Here is a 25,089-nt window from a genome sequence, read left to right as displayed (position 1 = left end):
ATAAATCTCTAGACAGATTTACTATTGCGACAATTTAAAAAGTCGCAAAATATTGCGCAATTTCACTCCGGTGAGGACCATGATTATCTTATGCGACTTTTTAATAGAACATGCAACTTTTTCGTAAAGATATGCGACTTTTGTAAAGCTGCTTACTGAAGAATAAACGGCTACTGTCAAACCACATTTATCACAGTATTAAAGGACCATTAATATATCTGACTTAGCCAAAAGTGACTTTGGACATATGTAAAAGTGGAGTAAGATGTAAGTGTAATGATAAATCTGGCCCATAGTATCTGAGCTGAAGGCAGCGTGTAATCAAGCCAGAGAAGCTGAACAGATTGATGTGTAGCTTTGTGGGAAAAGGTTCAGTAAAACTTGTATTTTATACATTTATATCCACGCTGTCAATCACTGATAGGACCGTCTCCTTGACTTCAAAGCCCAGAATGAGCAGGAATTTAAAAAGGTATAAAATACAAGTTCTACTGAATCTTTTCCCATTAAACTATAGATCAATGTGCTCAGTTCCTCCTGTTCTACAACACAATGTTTGTAGCTTACATTGCGTTTTCATGGTGACAGATTCCCTAAACCATACAGCGCTTTTTTTTGTCCGCTAGTGATTTAAAAAACCCCACTGTGGAAAAAATAAGGGCCCTGTCCATTCTTGCGTGAATTCAGTGTCCAGAATTTCCATTGAAAATGGGCACGAATAAAAATCCTCGTCGAAACCCACACCAAAAACCACATTAAAAATGACTGAGGAAATACAAGTGCATGCAAAAAAAAAACATATCAGGTTGTTTTCAGAGCTGAAATCCTCCATGTGAACCTAAAGGGTGATATTATGGAGCAACAGTGGACATTATAGGGAGAAGGGTGTAAGAGGAGAGAACTATAACTTCCAGGAGGTCCAGGCCGTTATGGGGCATCAGTGATCATTAACTGGAGGGGTATAAAAGCACAGAACTACAACGCCCAGAATTTCTATGATATTATTAAGGACTGTCAGAGGACATTACAGGGGGCAAGTATAAGGAAAGAACTACAACTCCTAGTATTTGACAACTTATAGAGGGAAATACAAACCTCACACACAGCAGAGGTGCTCCGCCCACATAGTGATACCACCCAGGTCCTTCACCACTTCTCTGCCCTGCTGAGCTCTGTCTCATTGGGTAAATGGGGTTAAATGAAGCTGGCTGAAGTGGAGTGACCAAGTTAAAAAGGCTGGAAGGTTTTGCAACAAGTCGCCCTGCAAAAATAGAAGCCCTGACACAACTTCATAGAAAGAAAAATAAAAAAATGATGGGGATGCGGCGATGCTAAAAGATTTTGGGGCACATTATTAAGACCAGCGTTTTAGACACCGGTCTTAATAAAGGCCCTGTGCTGGCGGTGGATTGGCTGGAGTTATGTAGAGGAGCAGGCCTCTTTATAACTTTGGCGTATTCACTGCCGCTTCTAATTGTAAAACAGCTTCCTAGTTGTCTTACATTTAGAACATTTTCTACCCCTAAAACAGGCGTAGAAAATAGTAAATCACCACATCCACAGTTCTACACTTGGCGCGAGCGGGGTGAGTTTGCAGATAGCGGTGCAACTAACAGTTGCACCATCATCTGTGCCTGAAATACATCTAAGGCCTCTTTCACACTTGCGTTGTCCGGATCCGGCGTGTACTCCACTTGCCGGAATTACACACCGGATCCGGAAAAACGCAAGTGTACTGAAAGCATTTGAAGACGGAGCCGTCTTCAAAATGCTTTCAGTGTTACTATGGCAGCCAGGACGCTATTAAAGTCCTGGTTGCCATAGTAGGAGCGGTATACTTACAGTCCGTGCGGCTCCCGGGGCGCTCCAGAATGACGTCAGAGCGCCCCATGCGCATGGATGACGTGCCATGCGATCACGTGATCCATGCGCTTGGGGCGCCCTGACGTCACTCTGGAGCGCCCCGGGAGCCGCACGGACGGTAAGTATGCTGCTCCCCTGCTCCCCGCTACACTTTACCATGGCTGCCAGGACTTTAGCGTCCCGGCAGCCATGGTAACCATTCAGAAAAAGCTAAACGACAGATCCGGCAATGCACCGAAACGACGTTTAGCTTAAGGCCGGATCCGGATCAATGCCTTTCAATGGGCATTAATTCCGGATCCGGCCTTGCGGCAAGTCTTCAGGATTTTTGGCCGGAGCAAAAAGCGCAGCATGCTGCAGTATTTTCTCTGGCCAAAAAACGTTCCGTTCCGGAACTGAAGACAACCTGATGCATCCTGAACGGATTTCTCTCCATTCAGAATGCATTAGGATAAAACTGATCAGGATTCTTCCGGCATAGAGCCCCGACGACGGAACTCTATGCCGGAAGAAAAGAACGCAGGTGTGAAAGAGCCCTAATATAGACGAATTTTTAGTATAGTAAGTGACCCCATTTCATCTTTTTAGAAAAAGTAGGTTTTATTGCACACAAGTAGTAAAACGTAAAAAAACTATATGTATTTGGTATCGCTGAAATCGTACTGACCTAGAGAATAAATATATCATGTTATGTATGCTGAAAATGAACGTCGCTAAATTTATAACGTAAAAACTCAGTGGCAGTATTGCTGTTTTTTCCCATTTCCCTCCCAGAAAGAGTTAATACAAGTTAATCAGAAAGTTGTGTACACAGTTAAAAACTACACCTTGTCTCTCAAAAAACAAGCCCTCATATAGCTACATAGATGGAAAAATAAAAGTCAGTAAAGTCCAAATCAGGCTGGTCACTAAAGGGTTAACTGCTTTCTGCACCCGCTTGCAGATGTCCATGAAGAAAGGACTAAAGAAATTTTCCAGAGAAGGTTATGCTCCATTTTTCTTGCATTTCACAGTTTAGTGGTCCTTTAATTTCCTTTCTGATTTCATTTGATGTCTGGCATCTATGATGTCATTTGATGTCTGGCTAATCGGATACACTGGAGTGGAGGAGACAGGGGGAGAAGATTTATGATGCTGGACACATCCCGTTCTTAGAACGGAGATCACTAACCTTTTAATGCCAAACATAGCAACAGGTCAGCATACAAAGCACAATATGGTCCCCTCCCCCTGTCATACACCTTAGATGCTGTGGTCACTATTTGGAAGCAGACATCTCCAATTAGAGAAGATGTAACTGCACTGTAATCACTGGCTGCCAGTGCTGAATCATTGGGTTACTTAAGAAATCCAACGATTCTGCAAGGTAGAAAAATGCTGCAGCTGGCAAGAATAAGGCCTCTTTCACACGACCAGGGTTTTCTGCGCACTGAATCCGGACCCATTCATTTCTATGGGGCTGTGCACATGAGCGGTGATTTTCACGCATCACTTGTGCGTTGCGTGAAAATCGCAGCATGCTCTATATTGTGCGTTTCTCACGCAACGCCGGCCCCATAGAAGTGAATGGGGATGCGTGAAAATCGCAAGCATCCGCAAGCAAGTGCAGATGCAGTGCGATCTTAACACATGGTTGATAGGAGATGATCGGGATGGGGACCCGATCATTATTATTTTCCCTTATAACATGGTTATTGTCATGGTCATATTGGTGTTTGACCGTGACGCGGTTGCCGTGCAGACTCGTTGCTTGTGGCAACGTGTAGTTTGTGGTTCGCACGTGCACTTTCCCTTTAAGTTGTGTCTCCCTGCTGTGTGGTGTGCGTGGGGTTAATATCCTGACTTGGTTAGATCAGGGTGTGGTCTCTTCTAGCTATTTAGCCTTTGCTTGTAGCTTGGAGTTTGGAGTTTAGTTATGCTCTAGCCTTGCTGTGGGCTGGAAGCTATGCGCCATTATGTGGCTATTCCATCTGCCCAGTCTTTGAGAGCCACCTTGTTGGACATCGAGGTCCTTGCCTATGTCTACCCTTCCCCATTGTTATGTGTGGTGCTGCACTTATGGGTTGATGTTTGTCTAGTTGTTTGTTCCATGTGTGGTTTGTCTATGGTGTGGTTGATCCCGCATGGTTGATAGACATGTCCTGTTTGTTGTACCTCCGAAAGGGGGTCCCTGGGGTTCCCCGGAGGGGGAACTACAAGACAGCAAGCTGTGGCTTCCGGTAAGTGATCTCGTCATTCTGTTTCTGTGGTCATCTGGCCACAGGATACTTACCTGACATTCAGTTGTTGCTTGCTGTCTCCTCCTTGTTACTAGGCCTGTGGGAGACTCCAATTTATCCTTGTTGTGGATGAATCGGCCGTCTTATTCCTGACTTCCATATTGCAGGGACTGATAGGGTCAGTAGGGCCCAGGTTCGAGAGTATGAGCCCCCCCTCGAGGGCGGCTCATACAGTCAGGAGGTCAGGGATAGGATGAGGATGGCAATAGGAAGTGCCCTTCTCCTTTATCCTGGCTTCCAGGCATAGTGGCTTTCCTTAATTTCAGACTTTGGATGGTGGGGAGTTTCCCCCACTCCCCACCGTGACCGTTATAAGGGAAAATGGCATTCTTAATACAGAATGCTAAGTAAATTAGGGATGGAGGGGTTAAAAAATAATAATAATTAAACTCACCTTATCCACTTGTTCGTGCAGCCCGGCTTCTCTTCTTTCTTCTTCTTTGCTGACCTGGCAGGAAAAGGACCTTTGGTGACGTCACTGTGCTCATCACATGGTCCAACACATGATCCATCACCAAAGGTCCTTTTCCTCAAAGAAGACACAAGTGGATAAGGTGAGTTTAATAATTAATTTTTTTAACCCCTCCATCTCTAATTTACTTAGCATTCTGTATTAAGAATGCTATTTTCCTGCGTACCAAACCTGCTGATTTTTCTTACGCGCATGCAAAACGCATAAAAACGATTTGCACTTGTGCGGAAAAATCCCGCGACGCACCCGCTTCCTATCCGGCCCTCACACTCGACACCCATGTGAAAGAGGCCTAAGGAAAAGGTATGGGGGGTGGACAATGCCGGACTGCGCAGAGGTACAGCAGGCTGTTCCCTTCCGGAACAGTCTGCCGCATCTGATACTAGTCTGTAACTAAAACTGTTGGGCACTCTGATTTGCTCCAGTGTTCTAATGGGCCAAAATAAATTAAAGTTTTTTAAATTTGTGAACAGTAAAATAAAATAAACTTAATATAATAAAAAGTAATTTTATTATGCAGAAGTGTTAAAAAAAAACTTCATGTCACGCAATCGTAATGACTCCTATAATAAAGTCAACATATTTAAAATAGAAAAAAAAGGGGGGGCTAGATGCACAGTCACAAATAAGCAGCGGAACCCTTATCCAGGAGTAGGTTCAGTCTCCTTAAAACAGTCAAATCCACAAGTAGTTGCAGGGACCGCGCTGATACCAGCAGTAATAGACACAATGCAGACTTCAAGGGCTCCAACTGTTAGGAATAAGATCGTACATGGATGCCCTAATAAAGAAAAGGGATCCCGCATCCATCGGGATGTGTTCACATGGTGCGGCTTTTGCATAGGATGTAAAAATAGGGCCAAGGAAGACAAGAAAAACATCAATACGAGTATGGTGACGTCAACAACAAAACATAAGGGGCCAGATTTATCATTACTCTGACAGCTCACTCCACTTTAACATATGGCTAAAGTCAGTTTTAGCCAAGTCAGATTTATGATCGGCCCTTTAAGACTGTAATAAATGTGGTTTGACGGTAGCAGTTTATCCGTCAGTAAGCAGCTTTACAAAAGTCGCACATCTTTACGAAAAAGTTGCATGTTTTTATGAAAAAGTCGCATGTTCTATTAAAAAGTCTCATAAGATAAGCATGGTCCTCACTGGAGTGAAATTGCAACTTTTTTGCGACTTTTTAAATACTCCCAATAGTAAATCTGTCTAGAGATTCATTTACATAAGAAAACACGCCCACTTTCAGAAAACTGACGAGCATAGTGCAGAGCAGAAAAAAGTCGCAAATTTGTGCGCATTTTTATCGTTCGGGACTTTTTTTGGGACTTTTTCACTCCATTATTCTGACCTGAGCTAATGATAAATCTGGCCCAAGGAGTGTAAAATAAAAGGGAATCTGTCATGTGAAACAGCGGGGGTAATCTACTTGTTAGAGTGCCCCTGCAAGACACAATATATAGGTCGTACTCTAAGAAAATTAAAAACCCGCATTGCTGAACACGTCCGAAACATTAAGAAGGGTCTGGAGACCCACAGTGTTTCGGCGCATTATAAAAAAGTGCACCAGAAAAATCCGAGCAGTTTAAGATTCTGTGCCGTTGAACTGGTGCGGAGACACTGGAGAGGGGGAGACCCTGTTAAACAGATAAACAAAAGAGAAGCAGAGTGGATATATGAGGTGGGCACCCTCCTACCACACGGCCTCAACATAGAATGGGATATTAAGGCAGCTTGCATGTCATAATTGCAGGCTGCACAGTTTGTGTAAACTCTGTCATATTTTAATTTTTTTGTATTGCCCATGCGAAGCGCATGTGGATAATGTTTGCAATTTGTTTTTTATCTGATATTGTGTATGATTTTTGTATTATGGATGTTTTTAGTGTTGTTTGGATTTAATGCATGTCACCCGCCCTCCGGACCAATCGGAAGTTGGGTGTTGTCCTAGAGCAATTTAGGAAGGATATTTAACACTGAGTCTGAGGGAATTCAGTTCCTCAACCCCTGACGAAGCCTAAGGCGAAACCCGGGTCGGGTGTGATTTTATGAAATGTCTTATCACATGGACTTTGTAAGTACAATAAATTGGATACTTACTTTTACCACTTGGGTATTGCGCTGTGTGTCTCTGTCTTGTGAAGGAATTGGTGCCGTATATTGAAGTTTTCGGTTGGAGACGTCCATAGGAGTGGATTTATAACAGCTGCCTGCTGGAGCGTGTGTTGAAGTCTGCATTGTGTCTATTACTGCTGGTATCAGCGCGGTCCCTGCAACTACTTGTGTATTTAACATATTTAAAATGCACAGTGAATGACAGATGCAAAAAACTATGGTGGAATTTTTTCCATACCCTTCTCCAAAATAAAGGGTATCAGATCAGACCCCAATGTAAATGACGCCCAATCAGACCTCAGATAAGAGCCCCATGCCTCTCATATGCCCCCATATCAGCCCCTATGCTCTCATCACCCTCATATCGGCCCCCATACCTCTTATCAGCCCCCATTATCAGCCATTATGCCTCTCATCACCCCCATTGTCATCCATTATGCCTCTCATCCCCATGGCCTCAGATCAGCCCCAAGTTTTATCAAATAAAAAAAACACTTACCTCTCCTGCTCCTGGATGCCGCCGCTCCTCACTGCCTGCGATCTTCCTTCTGCTGTGCTGTGAACTGGCGCGCACAGTGCGAGGTCACAGAGCGCCCTCATGCTGTGCGCAGCCCCTACACAGCTGACAGCTGAGGACCAGGAAGTGGTGAGTACAGAGCCTTCACCGCTTCTCGGTCCTCCGGTACTAAATAACGCTTCCATAATGGAAGCGTTCATTAGTATTCGCCCCATAAGGCGCAGGGGCATTTTTTTCACCACTTTTGGGGGAAAAATGCATCTTATGGGGTGAAAAATACAGTACTTCCATGAACTATGCCATTATTGTGCACAAAGTAGCATAAAAGAAACGATATAAATCTGGTACTAAATAAAGGTAACATTGTTTATATTGCATGATCAATAGTGCAAAATTTAATACGAAAACACCATAAAGATTTAACAAAATGTAATACACAGAAAGTTATGTGTAACCCAAAATGGTGCCACTGAAATATATAATTCATCAGGAGAACCCATATGGCTATGACTACAGAAAAACTAAAAAACTTATGGTTGTCTGAATGCAGTGACATAAAAATCACCACGGACTCCCTATAACGGCCTGCCATTGTAAGGTTAAAGGGTAACTAAACCTTTTTTAAAAAAAACAAATGGGCAGAAGTGTTGCTGACAGCTCTCTGCCTTTCATTAGATCTGCTCAGGTTTTCCAGTGTGTGGAGCTCGGATCCATAGAAAGTACATGGGACCCATACTTCACATGCTCGAAAAGGCAAACAGAGCCGATAAAAGCAGAAGGAGCAGAGAACTCTAATCAGCCCTTCTGCTCCTTCCTTTTTTAAACAAAGGTTTATTTACCCTTTAAGCCTCATCTCAGGCAAGGCTTAATTGAAACATAAGGGGTCATAAGATAAAAAACGTACTTAAAAATATATAAAAATAACCCAAAAGAATGAAAGTGTAACCACCTCCAATCTTACTAATAAAAATAGACAAAAAAAATATATAAACATCATCAACACTGTCCAAAAATAGACACACTATTCAAATATAAAAAAATATTTATCCTGTACGGTAAACAATGTAACCAGAAAAAACTGAAGTGTCTAAATCACCAATTTTTAATCACTTCAAGTTCCCCCCCCCAAGAAAAATGGGGGTGTCGGACCCCCGCTGATCATATACTGATGACCTATCTAGAAAGTACTACTTGTCCTGCAAAAAAAACAAGCCCTCATAAGGCCATGTGAATGGAAAAGTAAAAAAAAAAAAAGTTATGACTTGGACATGAAAATTGTTTGTCACAAAGCGTTAATGCCAAAAGAGGCTCGGTTCTGACCGTGCACTGAGGTTATGGTTGATGCAATAACATTTCTTGATGTAGAGATAAAAATCACTTGAGGTAATACCCGCTAACAAGATAGTCCAGAAAAGAATGATAATCTCTACAGACCCATTGTGTCAGCAATCATTGCCTGGATTCAATACACCTTTAGCAATCATTGATGCTTTAAGGTTCTGTTCACATCTGCACTGAAGGCATCTTTTGGAGCCTCTGTTGTAGATTCTGTCACATGTGATAGAAAAAGAAACTCTGCATTCAGCGCTATTTTTGCCACTAAATTCCAAAAGACCAAACTGTAAGTCACCTGGGTCCATTGGGCTACACTGGTGGCCATGGCCTGACAGATCCGTCAAAGTTTGAATTCTACTTTTCTGCTCCTACGATGGAACAGAAAAACTGAATTCCTAACAGAGATGTGAGCTCAGATTCTGTTTGCATCCACAGTCATAATCAATATATACTAATTACCGGTATCACATTATTAATGTATTAACAGCTTTGTGTTTACAGACTTACAATTACGCAACATTTGTTGTCCAGGGCTCCTCTTCCATATATGTAACCATCACGCTCTTCTCCAGAGAAAGGTGGCACGTCCCAACCTTCAGGAGGGGCTGGTACAACATCCAAGTGAGCAAGGATCATGTAGGGCTTTAGACTTTGGTCTGAGCCTTGTACTGCAAAAAGGTGACTGTATTCTGCCACCACTTCATGTTTGATAATACTTGAGGAGAACACGCTTGGAAACACTAATTTGCACAAAAAAAGAAAAAAGTGAAAGTACATTAAAAAAAAGACAAAGTGTAATGGTGGAAACAAATGGGTTCATCACAGTCTATATTTAAAGTTCACAAGATTCCCACACTAAAGGGCCACCAGTCAAACCATAATTTATGGGGTCTGATGCCTCCAATAACATGAACAGGGATGCTGTTTCAATAAGAGTGCCCATACATGTAGTGGCTGTATGAACTGCAAATTGGAGGTGTACAGCAAATTGGTTTGGTTTTGCAATGTTATTTTCAACCAAATGGAAATCACATAAACCAAGCTTGCCCTGTGGCAGAAAACCACACTGTGAAACTGCAGCAATTCACAGCAAGCAAATCACTTTTTATTTACTTGTCATATTCATATTTTTAACTTGGGCCGTTTCATTTTTATTCTGTAATTTATTGTTTTACTTTATTGCTTTACTTTATTGATTGATCTCTGCCTGGGACTAGATGTGGAGTGCTGGCCCACATTATTAATCTATCGTTATTAACAATTTGTTCCGATTGGGTTAATGAGGTGGACCTAGAGCACCTACCTCATTCATTATATGTTGGATCCCTTCATACTTGGGGACACTCTACCCGGTGCTGGATTGCTGAGTTTTGGCTGTGGCGCTGTGGATGCCGACGGATTGAGGGAGAGGAGCGGAGGGACGCAAACTGAGGAGAGTGTGGAGTGAGGTCGGGGCACGATCCGCCGCAAGGTACACAGCGCAGGTACGGCTTGCCGAAAGTTGCTAACAACTTACCTTGGACTGCTGCCGATACCTGCTGGAGTCTTGAGCCCAGCAACCGAGGCGGGAAGAAGCCGCGCGGTGGGCGCCATCTTGCCGTTAAGTGTATGTGCAGCGGCGCTCCTCTCTGCCCCAGCAAACGGAGTGGATCAGCGAAACGCTCTATCTCCCTACTTCCACTATTGTCCTGAAGTGGTAATCCTCTTAGGAGCCCTTATATATGAAAGCTGCAGAGTTCACCGCAGTTTATATGAAAGTTTAATGGTGGTGCTGGTGTACTTATCCCCCTCCCCCCTGAGGAATGTAAAGATATCTGGCAGTCTACCTGGCTGTGTGGAAGGACTTGCTGAATTTAACAAAGCCTTATCTTGTTTAGCTGCATGAGTGACAAACCCCAGCAGATCTTTAAAGTGTCTGTGGACTATTTCTATGGGCCGCAAAACTTCTTCTGTGGCTCCATCATCTGTTAAACGATTCATGGACGTCATGAGTCAAACTGAACAGGAAAGTGAGGGGTCTCCTGTCCCTGGTGCCTCTGCTGAAGCCTCTCAAATTATGAAAGCTATAGCTGATTGTCAAGCTGCTCTTACATCAAAGATAGACCATTTACAGTCTGACCTTAGCTGTTTGCGACACGATTTTGACAAAATACGTGAAAGAACATCTGCAGTGGAGCAAAGAGTGAGTGATGTGGAAGATGCGTCCAGAGCAGCTGGAAATGACACCAGGCAGCTGCTGCAACAGGTACAGATGCTGCAAGCCAGGGCGGAGGACGCTGAGAACCGCAATAGACGTAACAATGTCCGTATCCTGGGCTTACCGGAGCGAGCAGAAGGCTCTACCCCAGAGATTTTTGCGGAACAGCTAATAAAAGTGTTACATCCCACCTCACTTTCCAGTTGCTTTGTTATAGAAAGGGCACATCGGATTCCAACCAGGCCCTTACCGCCGGGATCCCCTGCTAGACCTTTCATCATGAAGATCCTGAACTACAGGGACAGAGACGCTATTTTGCTAGCTGCTCGACAGAAGGGAAATGTCAGCTATGAGAATGTCCGTTTGTCCTTTTACCCAGACTTTACTGCAGAGGTCCAGAAGAAAAGGAAGCAGTTCACCGAGGTCCGAGCGCGGCTGAGGGACAAAAATGTGAAATATGCCATGATCTACCCTTCTCGCTTGAGGGTGCAAGATGGTGAAACAGTCCGGTTTTTTTAGTACTCCTGAAGAGGCTAATGAATGGATTGAGAGAAATCTAAATGCAAGGCCTCACCGCTGATGGTTTATACTATAGTGTTGGCTGCTGGAGCAAATAATACATGATTAAATGTTAAATTGTTTTGCTGACAAGATGGTTGGGGGAGGGGGGGAGTATCTGGTTTAAATGCACCATTATAACTCCTGTTAGAATCCCTGTTCTTTGACTTTGTCTATTGATCAGATGTTTAACCCCATATTGGTATGCTGGGTGGCAACACCCTGTATGACTATGCACTGTTGTGGGTAGACGTATATACTTGCTTCCTATCACCAACGTACCTATATGGTATATATGTTCTAATGAGTTAGGGTAGGTTATTGTACCCAGGAGTTACTAGTTTGGGGTATCGGGCTCAACCATGTTAGGAAGGTTTGGGCAGGGTGGGTTGGGGAGGTTGGGAGCGGGTGGGTTGGAGAGGGTTTCTCTGTTGAGGGGTTCTTTGATGTGGATTGTATGTGTGCGTGAATGTGCCTTCATTGGTCGGAGATTATGGAGATGTTATCTTTGGAAGAATAAATGGCGGTAATTAAGCTACTTTCGTGGAATGTTCGGGGTCTGAATGATAAGATTAAACGGTCTTTAGTGTTCAATTATCTGAGGTATAACCCTGACATAATGTTATTGCAAGAAACGCACCTGCAGGGCCAGAAAGTACTAGCTTTGCGGCGCCCATGGATAGGCCCCACATATCATGCGGTTTACTCAAATCACGCTAGAGGCGTGTCTATTTTAATTGCTAAGAGTCTTCAGTTTCAAATACTGTCTGTACAGCTGGACCCTTATGGTAGGTATGTGATTTTACATGCTTGTGTCAGAGGCCTGCAGTACCTATTTGTGGGATTATATATCCCTCTGCCATTCCGCAGAGAGGTCCTAGACTTAATTACAGCTAAAATAGCAGGATTTCCAGCAATGCCTTATATTATTATGGGTGACTATAATGCCACTTTAGATCCTATACGGGACAGAAGGGTTCCCCAGGCCTCACACAACAATGTCCTATCACATTGGGCTAATACTTATGATTTAGTAGAGACGTGGCGCTATTTCCACCCCACAGATGCACAATTCTCTTGCTATTCAGCTTCTACTGGCTCACTCTCTCGTATAGATCTGGCCTTTGTCAGCAGAGATTTATCCCCCTATATCAAGTACAGTGATTATTTACCGAGAGGAGTTTCAGACCATGCCCCCCTCCTTCTGATACTGTCACAGCCGCTGGCTTCGACTGATAAGCAGTGGCGGTTAAACCCTATGTGGCTCGAGGTATTACCTGTGGTGAGCGAGAGTCTAGATGCAATGGGGAATTACTGGGCAGAAAATGAAGGGTCTACGAATCCTCTGGTAGAATGGGATGCTTTCAAGTCAGTAATGAGGGGGGCATTGATTGCTGCTATTGCAACTCATAGAAAGGAACTGAATATCAAACGGATAAAACTAGAGACGGAACTAGCTGATAAGGAGAGGTTATATATACACTAGATCCGTGCCCTGAGAAACAGACTCTGTGGCTTGAGGCGCAGCGTAGGTTTACTTTGCATTTAACTGAATATACTGAGAAGAAACTTTTAAATCAGAGGCAAACAATTTTTTTCAGATGGTGATAAGTGTGGCAGGGCCTTGGCGTACTTGACTAGATCTGAGACTCAACAAACGGTGGTGGCGGGAGTTCTGAATGACCAAGGGATCTTATTGAGGGAGCCTAGAGATGTCTGCCGACAGTTTGCCTCCTATTATGAGACATTGTATGCCCCCAAGATCACGTGTACTTCGGAGGAAATTGTCAATTTCTTAGCAGGTATTAATATCCCTTCTTTGGACAGAGATGACAGGGGGGCCCTGGCGGCAGACATATCTGACCTGGAGATTGAAACTGCCATTAGTTCCTTAGCAACCAAGAAAACCCCGGGACCCGATGGATTTCCTGCTGAATGGTATAAGCGATTTTCTAAAGACCTGGTTACTAGATTTGGGAAGCTGTTGAGGTATGCACTGGAAAGTGGTTCGTTGCCACCGTCCTTTCTGGAGGTAACGATAGTAGTGATTCACAAGTCGGGGAAGCCATCTGACCAGTGTAGCTCTTATCGACCTATCTCACTTCTGAATCTTGACGTCAAAATCTTTGCGAAGGTACTGGCGTTAAGATTGCGGGGGGTAATTCTCTCCTTGGTTGGGGTAGATCAATCGGGTTTTATGCCAGGGAAAACCACAGATATTAATTTAAGGCGATTGTTCACTAATCTTCAGGTCAAACATGATAACAGAGGTATGAAGGCTCTTGCGTCCTTAGACAATGAAAAAGCATTTGATTCAGTAGAATGGGAGTTTATGTGGGCAGTGCTGACTCAAATGGGCTTTCCGGAGAATTTTTTTGTGCTGGTTACAAATGCTTTATAGATCCCCTTCGGCGAGAGTCAGGGTGAATGGGTACACATCGGACTCCTTCCCCTTGGGTAGAGTCACTAGACAGGGCTGCCCTCTCTCCCCCATGTTATTTGCATTAATCATGGAACCTTTGTCGATACTCATATCCTCTAACTCAGGTATAGAAGGTTGGGAAATAGCTGGAATATCAGAAAAGCTTTCATTATATGCTGATGACATGCTGGTTTACCTAGCAGATTCAGGGAAATCCTTGGATACCCTTTTAGGTGTTGTTGATCAATTTGGGGGTTTCTCGGGTCTCCGTGTGAACTGGGCTAAGTCTAGTCTATGTCTGGTTGATGATGTTGACCCAGCTCGCATTTCGGTGAACAATAAGCTTCAGATTGTGGAGCAATTTACATATTTGGGGATTATTGTTCATAAAGAAGTGGCAAAATTTTATGATTTGAATGTTGCTCCTACAATGCAATCCATTACTCGAAAGCTAGAGGCTTGGGAAACCTTCCTTTAACTCTGGTTGGGCGTATCAATGTGGTAAAAATGATTCTTCTCCCAAAATTGCTATACTTATATAGGGCTGCCCCAGTGTTACTCCCCAAGAGACATTTTGCTACTTTGGATAGGATAATCGCTCCCTTTCTATGGAATAAGTCTTCTCCCAGAATAGCGAGATCCACCCTCCAGGCGTCTTACCTGCGGGGGGGTCTTGCCTTGCCAAACCTGTACATGTACTATGTAGCGGTGCAGCTGAGCTATGTGGCGTGGTGGGTACGGGCTGACTCAGGTAACCCGGTGGTAGTGTTGGAGGCAGCTTTATTGGGGTCCTATGAGGCACTTACGAACTTGGCATATAGGAGGGGGGCTAGGTCTACAGTACACTACACCCAATCGATGGCTGCTGCAGTACAGATGTGGGTCAAATGGGGTCAGAAATGTAACCCTGATGAGAATGATATTACTTGGTCGCCATATTTGCCTTTGTGGAGAAACAGAGTGCTTCCGGAGCTGTTCTCATTACTGGAGTTAGAATTTTGTCCTCAGAGGGGGGTGCGCTACCTTACCCAACTATATGATAAAGGCCTATTTAGAACCTTTAATAGTTTGAAACAGGAATTTAATTTTCCCCAGCGTTGTTTGTATAGATATATTCAACTCAGGCATGCCTGTCAGGCTCAGTTTGGTAGAGAACCTTTAAAACTGGAGTGTGGTACAGTTGAGGCAGCAATTAGGAGGGTTCCGTTGGTCAAACCAGTGTCGACCCTGTATGCGTCGTTGATGGCGTTGCAGGACTCCCCCCTGGACAGGGCATTTGTTAGGTGGAAAAGGGACATTGAAGGTTTGGAAGATGTTCATGTTAAAGAATCCAGCTGTACATGGAGATCTACAGTGGTAAGTGCTAGGGATCAGTTGATTCAAGTTAAGTGGCTTCATAGGATTTATTATACTCCTGTGAGGCTATTTAAAATGGGTAAATTGCCGAACCCTCATTGCACAAGATGTGGACATGAAACCGGTTGTCTTATACACCTGGTTTGGCAGTGTCCGATTATTCTTGGCTTCTGGGAAGAAATCCATAAATATCTTAATGACAAACTAGGCTTTCCTAACGTCTGTACTGAGCTCACTAGTCTGTTGCGAGTAGCCAACGAGATTGTTCCAACCAAATTTGGCAGGAAGCTGTATAGAATACTCTTATATTATGCTAGGAAAACTATCCTTCTCAACTGGAAACCTCCTAAGAATCCTACTGTGCAACAATGGGTACATCTAGTTAATGCTGATCTTGAATTATACAAGTTTGTGTTTGAGAGAAGAGGGACCCCTGATCGCTTCATGAAGATATGGGACCCCTGGATTGGAGCCCAGACTCTAGTACCATAGATGACTGAAAGACTGTTCTGACCAATGAAGGCGTGTGTGAATGTGTGTGTGAGTGCAGTACTTTGAATCTTCCTTAGGATTGATATCTTGGGTACTGTTCATCCTGAAAGTGATATCTTTTTCTTCTGTCCCGAACTTGGGTCATGAGGAACTGTTATGATTGATCCCATGTATTTGATTTGTACTGGACTCAATTGATTGTCTGTATTTGATGTGTTTGTTATGCTTTTTGCTAAATTAATAAATAAAAAGATACTATTAAAAAACCTAGAGCACCTACCATTTAGTAATAGCCGGGTGAGCCACCATTACCTTTTCTTGCACTAAAGTCACTAGTCAAACCGACATCAACCTTAAAGGGGTTATCCCATGACTAATGTAAAAAATTAAAACCAGAGTTCATATAGTACATGCCAATCTCTTTCTAACAAAGCTAGAACCAGCTCTGAACCTCACATGGATCCAGAGATCTCTCCATTCATTGCTCTCCATTCATTGCTCTCAAGGGGCGTGTCTTTTCTGCTGCAGCTAAGGGGGCGTGTCTCAGCTCTCCCTATCACATCTCAGGAGGCAGTTAAAGGATGAAACTGAGCATGTGCGACCTTCTGAGTGAGCAGGTCAAAGAAATAAGAAATAAACAGCAGGTGGCGCTATACAGATACATTTTATTGAATAACTCAGTGGCAATGCTACATTTTTAATTACATTTTTTCCAGACACAATGCCGCTCTCGACAAGGAGCTGGGTGAAATACTGCAAATCTCATGTTCCGAGATAACATAGTAACATAGTATATAAGGAAAAAAAATAGATATTTATCCATCCAGTTCAGCCTGTTATCCTGCAAGTTGATCCAGAGGAAGGAAAAAAAAAAACTGAGGTAGAAGCCAATTTTCCCCACTTAAGGGGGGAAAAAAATTCCTTCCCAGCTCCAATCAGAATAACTCCCTGGATCAACGATCCATCTCTAGTAGCTATAGCCTGTAATATTACACTCCAGAAATACATCCAGGCTCCTCTTGAACTCTTTTAGTGAACCCACCATCACCACCTCCTCAAGCAGAGAGTTCCATAGTCTCACAGCTTTTACCGTAAAGAATCCTCTTCTATGTTTGTGTACAAACCTTCTTTCCTCCAGACGCAGATGTCCCCTCGTCACAGTCACAGTCCTGGGGGTAAATAGATGATGGGAGAGATCTCTGTACTGACCCCTGATATATTTATACATAGTAATTAGATCTCCCCTCAGTCGTGTTTTTTTCTAAAGTGAATAACTCTAATGTTGATGATCTTTCAGAGAACTGTAGTCCCCCCATTCCAGTTATTACTTTAGTTGCCCTCCTCTGTACCCTCTCCAACTCTGCTATGTCTGCCTTGTTCACAGGAGCCCAGTACACAGTACTCCATGTGTGGTCTGACTAGTGATTTGTAAAGTGGTAGGACTATGTTCTCATCACAGGCATCTATGCCCCTTTTGATGTAACCCATTATCTTATTGGCCTTGGCAGCAGCTGCCTGACACTGGTTTTTACAGCTTAGTTTGCTGTTCACTAAATTTCCTAGGTTCTTTTCCATGTCAGTGTTACCCAGTGTTTTACCATTTAGTGTGTACGGGTGACTTGAATTATTCTTTCCCATGTGCATAACCTTACATTTGTCAGTGTTAAACCTCATCTGCCACTTATCTGACCAAGCCTCCAATCTATCCAGATCTGTCTGTAGCTGTATACTGTCCTCTTCTGTGTCAATTACTTTACACAGTTAAGTGTAATCTGCAAAAATATATATATTTTACTGTGCAAGCCTTCTACAAGATCATTAATAAATATATTGAAGAGAATAGGGCCCAACACTGACCCCTGAGGTACTCCACTAGTGATAGTGACCCAATCTGAGTGTGTACCGTTAATAACCACCCTCTGAGCCAGTTACTTACCCACATACAGACATTTTCTCCCAGTCCAAGCATTCTCATTTTATATACTAACCTTTTATGCGGTACAGTGTCAAAAGTCAAGATATGACATCCATTGATTCGCCGCTGTCAAGTCTAGAACTTACTTCCTCATAGAAACTGATTAAATTAGTTTGACATGACCGATCCCTCTAAAAGCCATGCTGATATGGCGTTATTTGCTTATTTTCCTTGAGGTACTCCAAGATAGCATCTCTTAGAAAACTTTCAAACAGTTTACCCACAACAGATGTTAAACTTACCGGCCTGTAGTTTCCGGGCTCTGTTTTTGGACCCTTTTTGGATATTGGCACTACATTTGTTATGTGCCAATTCTGTGGAACACTCCCTGTCAGTATAGAGTATAGACTCCTTAAATATCAGAAATAAGGGTCTGGCTATGACAAGTACTTCTTCCTGGGTCAGACAGGGCACTTTTAATGGGGAATTAATTTTTACATTCTGCATTTCATCTGACAGTTTATTTTCTTCAGTGAATACAGTGGAGAAAAAAACCTTCAGATTTATACTTTTTACCATTTATATAATTGAAAAACATTTTAGGGTTGGTTTTCCTCTTTGGCAATTAATCTCTTGGTCCCTAGTTTGGCTGCTTTTATTTGTTTTTTTACATAATCTATTTTTTTTCCTCATAGTTTTTCAGTGCTTCCTCGCTACCATCCTGTTTTAGTGATTTTTAAATGCTTTTTTTTTTTGTTCTATTTTTACACATTGTTTTTTTCTTGTTCCTTAACCTCTTATTCCCATAAGGTATGTGCCTCTCACAAATAGATTTTAGGATGCTTTTAAAAATATCCCATTTTGTGGCTGTATTTTTATTTTTGAGTACTTTGTCCCAGTTAGTTAGGCCTATGGCCTCTTAGTTGGCTAAATTTAGCTTTTTTGAAGTTTGGTATTTTTGTTCCTCCCTGAAGAAACACTTTTGAATGATAATTGGAAGGTTATTACTTTATGGTCACTATTTCCCAGGTGTCCCCCGACCTACACATCTGTTGTTTTGTCAGGTCTATTGGTTAATACTAAGTCCAGTATGGCCGTCCCTCTAGTCGGGTCCTAAACCAGTTGGGAAAGGAAATGGTCTTTGGTTATTGCCAAGAACCTATTTCCTTTATAAGATATATAATTTTCAGTTTCCCAGTCTATATCTGGGTAGTTGAAATCCCCCTTAACCACCTCAGCTCCCCTAGCTTAAAGGGAACCTGTCACCTGAAAAACGCATATTAAACCGACCACAGTACCTTACAGTATCCCCCAGTGTTTTGCTAATCATGTTTTTCTTGCCTCTTTGTGTTTCTTCATACTTGTTAAAAACGATGTTTTAATGTCGGTTGGCGCTGTCTCCGAGTCAGGCTTGGAGTCAAGGGGGGCAGCGGCCTAGGCATCTCCAATCCTGCTCTCCCCGCCTCCCGCCGCCTTGATTGACACGCCGCATCTCAGTGCCGGGACTGCGCTCTCAACCCGCATGCGCAGTAAAGGGCTGCTGTAGCGCGATCCCGGCTCCAGCTCGTACACTCAGCCGGCTTCAGTCTCGCTACAACGCATGCGCCCGCCAGCCTTACATACTCGCGAGCATTCCGGCGTGATCCCGAGGGAGCCGCTGTGGCAGTGTTCAAGCGGCTTCCCTCATGCTGTTCGGCGTTTTGCCCGGTTTCCTGTTGGCGTCGGGGAGGCGTCTGCGCATGCGCGCGCCTCCGGAGCGGCGGGGCTTAACCCGGAAGTAGGGGAGAAGCGCCGGAATAGCTTAGGTGCGTCCTTTAAAATATAAATGAGGCTGCGGGGGAATCCAGCCAGCTGATGTAGCACACAGTGCTGTGCTGAAGAGGCTCCTTCCTGCAAAGATGTCAGAGCCAGCAGATGGACGCGCCGAACCCTTGAGGCCCGGTACCGGTCCTGAGGAGTGGGGACAAAGATCAGTGGTGAGGTGGATCTTTTTATTAATGGGGTGTTGTTTTTGACTTGTTTTAGGTTGCAAAGACCCCCCAAAAAGCGGCTTCAAAAACAAAGCATAAGGAGTGTGCGGGATGCAGAGTGGCCCTAGCATCCTCTTATTCTAAACCATTATGCACGCCGTGTATCGATAAATTGGTGGCGGAGGAGTCTCAGAGCCTCTCCAAAAACATGAGGTCCCTAATACGTTCCGAGGTCAGGGCCTCAAAGTCATTGAATAAAGGACGCCATAGGTCACCAGACAAGTCCCCGGATGTTAGAAATTCTGATATAGACCTCTCGGACGTGGAAGAAAGGGAAGCGGGTCAGTTATTTTCCAACGACGTTACATCGTCAGAAGATGAGGAAGCAGGGAGTTGCTTATTTTACTGAGGACACCCAAAACCTACTTAAAGCTGTCAGAGCGACAATGCAACTTGAGGATGTGAAACAGCCTAAGTCAACAGCAGATCTAGCTTTTCAGGGATTAGACCCCAGAAAGCATAGGGTCTTCACCATTCATGAAAACGTCCAAGCATTAATTAAAAAGGAGTGGAAAAATCCTGATAGGAAGTTCTTTATCCCAAACTCAGTTAAAAGGAAATATCCCTTTGATGAGAAAGTAGCAGCTATTTGGGACAAGGCCCCTACAGTAGACGCCCCGGTAGCAAAGATCGCCAAGAAATCTGCTTTACCGTTTGATGATTTGGGTAGCCTGTCTGACCCATTAGACAAAAAAGCGGATATTTATTTAAAAAAGGCGTGGGAATCGACCTCTGCTTGCCTGAGACCTGCTGTCGCAGCCTCTTGGGTTTCAAGATCACTGCATATCTGGTTGGAACAGTTAGAACAGCATCTCAGTGAAAAGAAGCCAAGAGAGGAAGTTTTGGCCTCCCTTCCTACCTTTTTTAAAGCCGCTGACTTTCTTGCAGATGCCTCCACGGATATGATTAGGTTTTCCTGGAATCCTGGAAGGCAGATCAGGGCTCAAAGGCCAGGCTGTGCACCATCCCTTGTGAAGGTGACAGACTTTTTGGGTCGTCTCTTGACGACATACTTGAAAAAGCCTCAGACAAAAAGGTCTTTCCGGTTCCTCCACGCCCCCCCCTTTATTCGTAAATACCAGAATAAAAAACAAAGGGGTAGACCAGTGTTTCCCAACCAGTGTGCCTCCAGCTGTTGCAAAACTACAACTCCCAGCATGCCCGCACAGCCAAAGGCTGTGCGGGCATGCTGGGAGTTGTAGTTTTGCAACAGCTGGAGGCACACTGGTTGGGAAACACTGGGGTAGACAGTACGATCGAAAGGGAAAAGGATAGATTTCCTAAGAAATCCGGAGGTTTCCTTTTTAAGCCCCAGGACCCAAGACCTAAGGATAAGCAATGATGCCGAATCCCAGGTGGGGGGAAGATTATCTTTTTCTCCTAGCCTGGAAAACGGTAACCAAGAACGGTTGGATACTGGGAGGGATTGGAGAAGGGTTCCGGTTGGAATTTCTGACCCTTCCCTGGGATTCATTCGTTCGGACAGACTGCCCCAAGGACCAGATCAAAAAATAGGCCTTAGAGTCAGAGGTGTTGCTTCTTCTACGCAAAGGGGTGGTAGTCCCAGTTCCACAGGTAGAGAGGGGCAAGGGATTTTACTCTCCTCTTTTATTAGTGAGAAAACCCAACGGCTCCTTCCGAGTAATCCTAAACTTAAAGAAACTAAACAGGTTTCTCAAATACAAGAAGTTTCGCATGGAGAACATAAGATCAACCATAGATCTCCTTTGAAGAGATTGCTGGATGGCGACTCTAGACTTAGAGGACGCATGTTACCATGTGCCAATTCATGCATCCTCTCAAAATTTTTTAAGGACGGCGGTCTGGGTTCAGGGAGAGTGTCTACACCTGCAGTACAAAGCCCTACCTTTTGGGGTTTCACAAGCCCCCAGAATCTTTACGAAGGTGATTGCGGAGGTGGCTTCCTTTCTAAGATTGTCAGGGGTTCCGTTGCTGCCATATCTAGACGACTTCCTGTTTATTTCCCAAACAAAAGAAAAATTAAACCAAAACATCAGTGTTTCCTGCTCCCTGTTAAAGAACCTGGGCTGGAAAATAAATTGGAAAAAGTCTTGCCTGTCACCATCTCAGACCTGTGTGTTTTTAGGCATCCTGTTAGATTCCCGGGTAGAGATAATCTCCATCAGGGAACATGTTTGGGACCTTTTCAGGTCTTACCTCCGCTCATTCAGAAAGGCGATGGCAGTACTGGGTCACCTGACAGCAACAATCCCGGCGGTCCCATATGCGCAGGCTACAGTCATGCATCCTGCACCAATGGGACGGTTGTAAACAGTCGTTGGATCGGACTTTCCATTTATCCTCGGAAGCGAGGATGTCTCTCCTTTGGACGGTGCCAGAGAATCTTTCAGCAGGGGTACCCTGGTCTTTTCAGGATCCGATACTAATAACTACGGATTCCAGCCCACGGGGGTGGGGGGCTCACTCTGAGAACAAAGGCTGGCAAGGGAGGTGGAATTTGAACACTAGGAATGCCACCTCAAACTTCAAAGAGCTAAAGGCAGTGGAAATGGCATTAAAATCAATAGTTCCGGGCATATCCCACAAGAAAATAATTCTATACTCTGACAACTCAACAACAGTCGCATACATCAACCATCAAGGTGTAACGAGGGTACCTTCTCTGGCAAAACTTTGCCACCAGATTTTCTAGCTAGCAGAACAGAAACATCTGTCCCTGTCGGCGGTCCACATAAAAGGGAAGGAGAACATAGTGGCAGATTTTCTGAGCCGCGTCCAGCTAAAACAGGGAGATTGGTGTCTAAACCCAGAGGTATTCTCCCAGTTAACTCAAAAATTTGGCCTCCCCACGGTAGACCTATTTGCCTCCAGGAAGAACAAAAAAGTAGAGAGATTCTTCTCCCTGAATCGTTTGGACAATCCAACAGCCCTAGACGGATTGGCGCAGGACTGGTCTCAGGAGGAGGGTTATTCCCTAATTCCGCAGGTCCTAAAGAAAGTCCAGAGGGAGAGAGCAATAATTACCCTGATTGCAACCTCCTAAGTTTAGCGATAGCCGCCCCCCCCCCCCCCCCCCCCCCCCCGGGAGGATCTATTGCATCAAGGCCCAATCCTGCATCCCAATCTAGAAATCTTTCACCTGGCAGTGTGGAGACTGAAAGGGGGATTTGGTTAGGTCGGGGCCTGTCCCAATCAGTAGTTACCACCATTCTGGGAAGTAGCAAATCTACTACAGCTAGGAAATATAATAAGATCTGGGAGGTCTTCTCCTCCTTAGGGATCAGTCCTGACCCTTTCTCTCCTCCAAATGTCTCAAGAGTCCTAGACTTTCTACAAGCTGGTCTGGATAAGGGGCTTAGGGCTTCCACCCTGAGAGTGCATGTGGCGGCTTTAAGTTACTTTTTCGATGTACAGTTGGCCCTTCATCCTTGGGTAAAGAGGTTTCTTTCAGCGGCCTCTAGGATCCGCCCTTCGATAAGACCTTTGTCCCCTCCTTGGGACTTAAACACAGTCTTGACGGCCCTGTCACAGGAATCTTTTGAACCCCTGTCAGAGATCCCCATAGACATGCTCTCTTTTAAAATGTCCTTTTTACTGGCCATTACATCAGTTAGAAGCATTTCAGAGATCCAAGCCTTCTCGGCTTTTCCACCGTATACCCAGATCTTAGATGACAAAGTTATTATTAGGCCACTCCCGTCCTTTCAGCCAAAAGTGGTTACGGACTTCCACAGAAGTCAAGATGTTATTCTTCCATCTTTTTGTACAAATCCTTCCAATGATTTAGAAAGGGAGTATCATTGCCTGGATGTTAAAAGATGTCTGTTAACTTATTTGGAGTCTACCTCGGCCTGGAGGTTGGAAGAAAACCTCCTTATTCAGTTTTTGGGTAAAAATAAGGGGCGAAAAGTGTCCACGGCAGTCATTGCCAGATAGGTCAAAAGGGCCATTTCCGAGGCCTACCTAGCACAGGGTCTCTCTCCCCCTTCAGGGTTTGGAGCTCACGCCACCCGAGCGGTGGCTACGTCCTGGGCCGAGAAGGCGGATGCCTCTCTGGCTCAAATTTGTAGAGCAGCAACGTGGAGTTCTCCACATACGTTCTTAAAGCATTACAGGCTCCAACTTCACGCGGATACCGACTTTGGTAGGAAGGTGCTTCAGGCGGTGGTCCCACCCTAATTTCCTCATTAATAGTCTATGTCGCATGAGGTGCCGTCATGGGTGAGGGGAAAACAACATTGCTTACCGGTAATTGGTTTTCTCGATACCCATGACGGCACCCTCAAAATTTTTCCCTTCCCCAAAAAAGAAAGATTTATAGGTATTCTAGTTACCTTAATAGGTTTAATATGGAGTAGCCTTCTACTCCTCGGTAAAATTCTTAGGGAAATTCCCTAATGAACAGTCTAATTCAGAAGAGATATAATGTACCGTATTGAATCTCTCTCTCTCTTTTCTTATGTGTGTTCACCTCCGGAGTACTGTTTATTACTATCACTGGTGGGGGTGTGAAACTTTTTATCTTCTCAGGTTTCCTGTCCCGGATGGGAGGTCCCTGGTCGCATGGGGTGCAGTCATGGGTATCGAGAAAACCAATTACCGGTAAGCAATGTTGTTTTCCCATTTTTTTTAAACAAAGTTGTCATTTTACAGAGATATTTCTCTCACCCAGCATGGGTATATGTAAAAAGACACCCCAAAACACATTGCCCAACTTTTCCTGAGTACGGCGATACCACATGTGTGACACCTTTTTTGCAGCCTAGGTGCGCAAAGGGGCCCAAATTCCAATGAGTACCTTTTAGGAGGGCATTTTTAGACATTTGGATTCCAGACTTCTTCTCACGCTTTAGGGCCCCTAAAATGCCAGGGCAGTATAAATACCCCACATGTGACCCCATTTTGGAAAGACACCCCAAGTTATTCCGTGAGGGGCATGGCGAGTTCATAGATTTTTTTTTTTTTGCCACAAGTTAGCGGAAATTGATGATTTTGTTTTCTCACAAAGTCTCCCTTTCCGCTAACTTGGGACAAAAAGTTCAATCTTTCATGGACTCAATATGCCCCTCAGCGAATACCTTGGGGTGTCTTCTTTCCAAAATGGGGTCATTTGTGGGGTGTTTGTACTGCCCTGGCATTTGAGGGTCTCCGCAATCATTACATGTATGGCCAGCATTAGGAGTTTCTGCTATTCTCCTTATATTGAGCATACGGGTAATGAGATTATTTTTTTTCCGTTCAGCCTCTGGGCTGAAAGAAAAAATGAACGCCACAGATTTCTTCATTCGTACCGATCAATGTGGATGAAAAAATCTCTGCCAAAAAAAAGGAGGGGAAAGGCGTCTTCCAGGACATAGAAGCTCCGCCCAACATCCAAACCCACTCAGCCCGTATGCCCTGGCAAACCCGATTTCTCCATTCACATCAATCGATGTGGATGAATAAATCATTGCCGGAATTTTTTTAATTTTTTTTATATACAAAGTGTTTGCCAAAGCATATGAACACCGCCCCTCGGCTCATAAGCCTCGGCAAATGTATCTTTTT

The 25,089-nt window shown here is 44.1% G+C and overlaps 1 protein-coding gene across 1 annotated transcript in view; it reads right to left on the bottom strand.

Moving 5' to 3' along the window:
* LOC120995013 (N-fatty-acyl-amino acid synthase/hydrolase PM20D1-like) overlaps nt 1-25,089 on the bottom strand; it is a 141,499-nt gene that overhangs the window by 91,018 nt on the left and 25,392 nt on the right. Inside the window, exon 3 of the mRNA XM_040423964.1 lies at nt 9,098-9,330. Coding sequence (XP_040279898.1) covers nt 9,098-9,330 — 233 coding nt within the window. The remainder of the gene's footprint in view (nt 1-9,097; nt 9,331-25,089) is intronic.

This window comes from Bufo bufo, chromosome 3 (assembly GCF_905171765.1).
Source record: "Bufo bufo chromosome 3, aBufBuf1.1, whole genome shotgun sequence".
NCBI lineage: Eukaryota > Metazoa > Chordata > Amphibia > Anura > Bufonidae > Bufo > Bufo bufo.
This window is presented reverse-complemented; position numbering and strand designations above follow the sequence as displayed.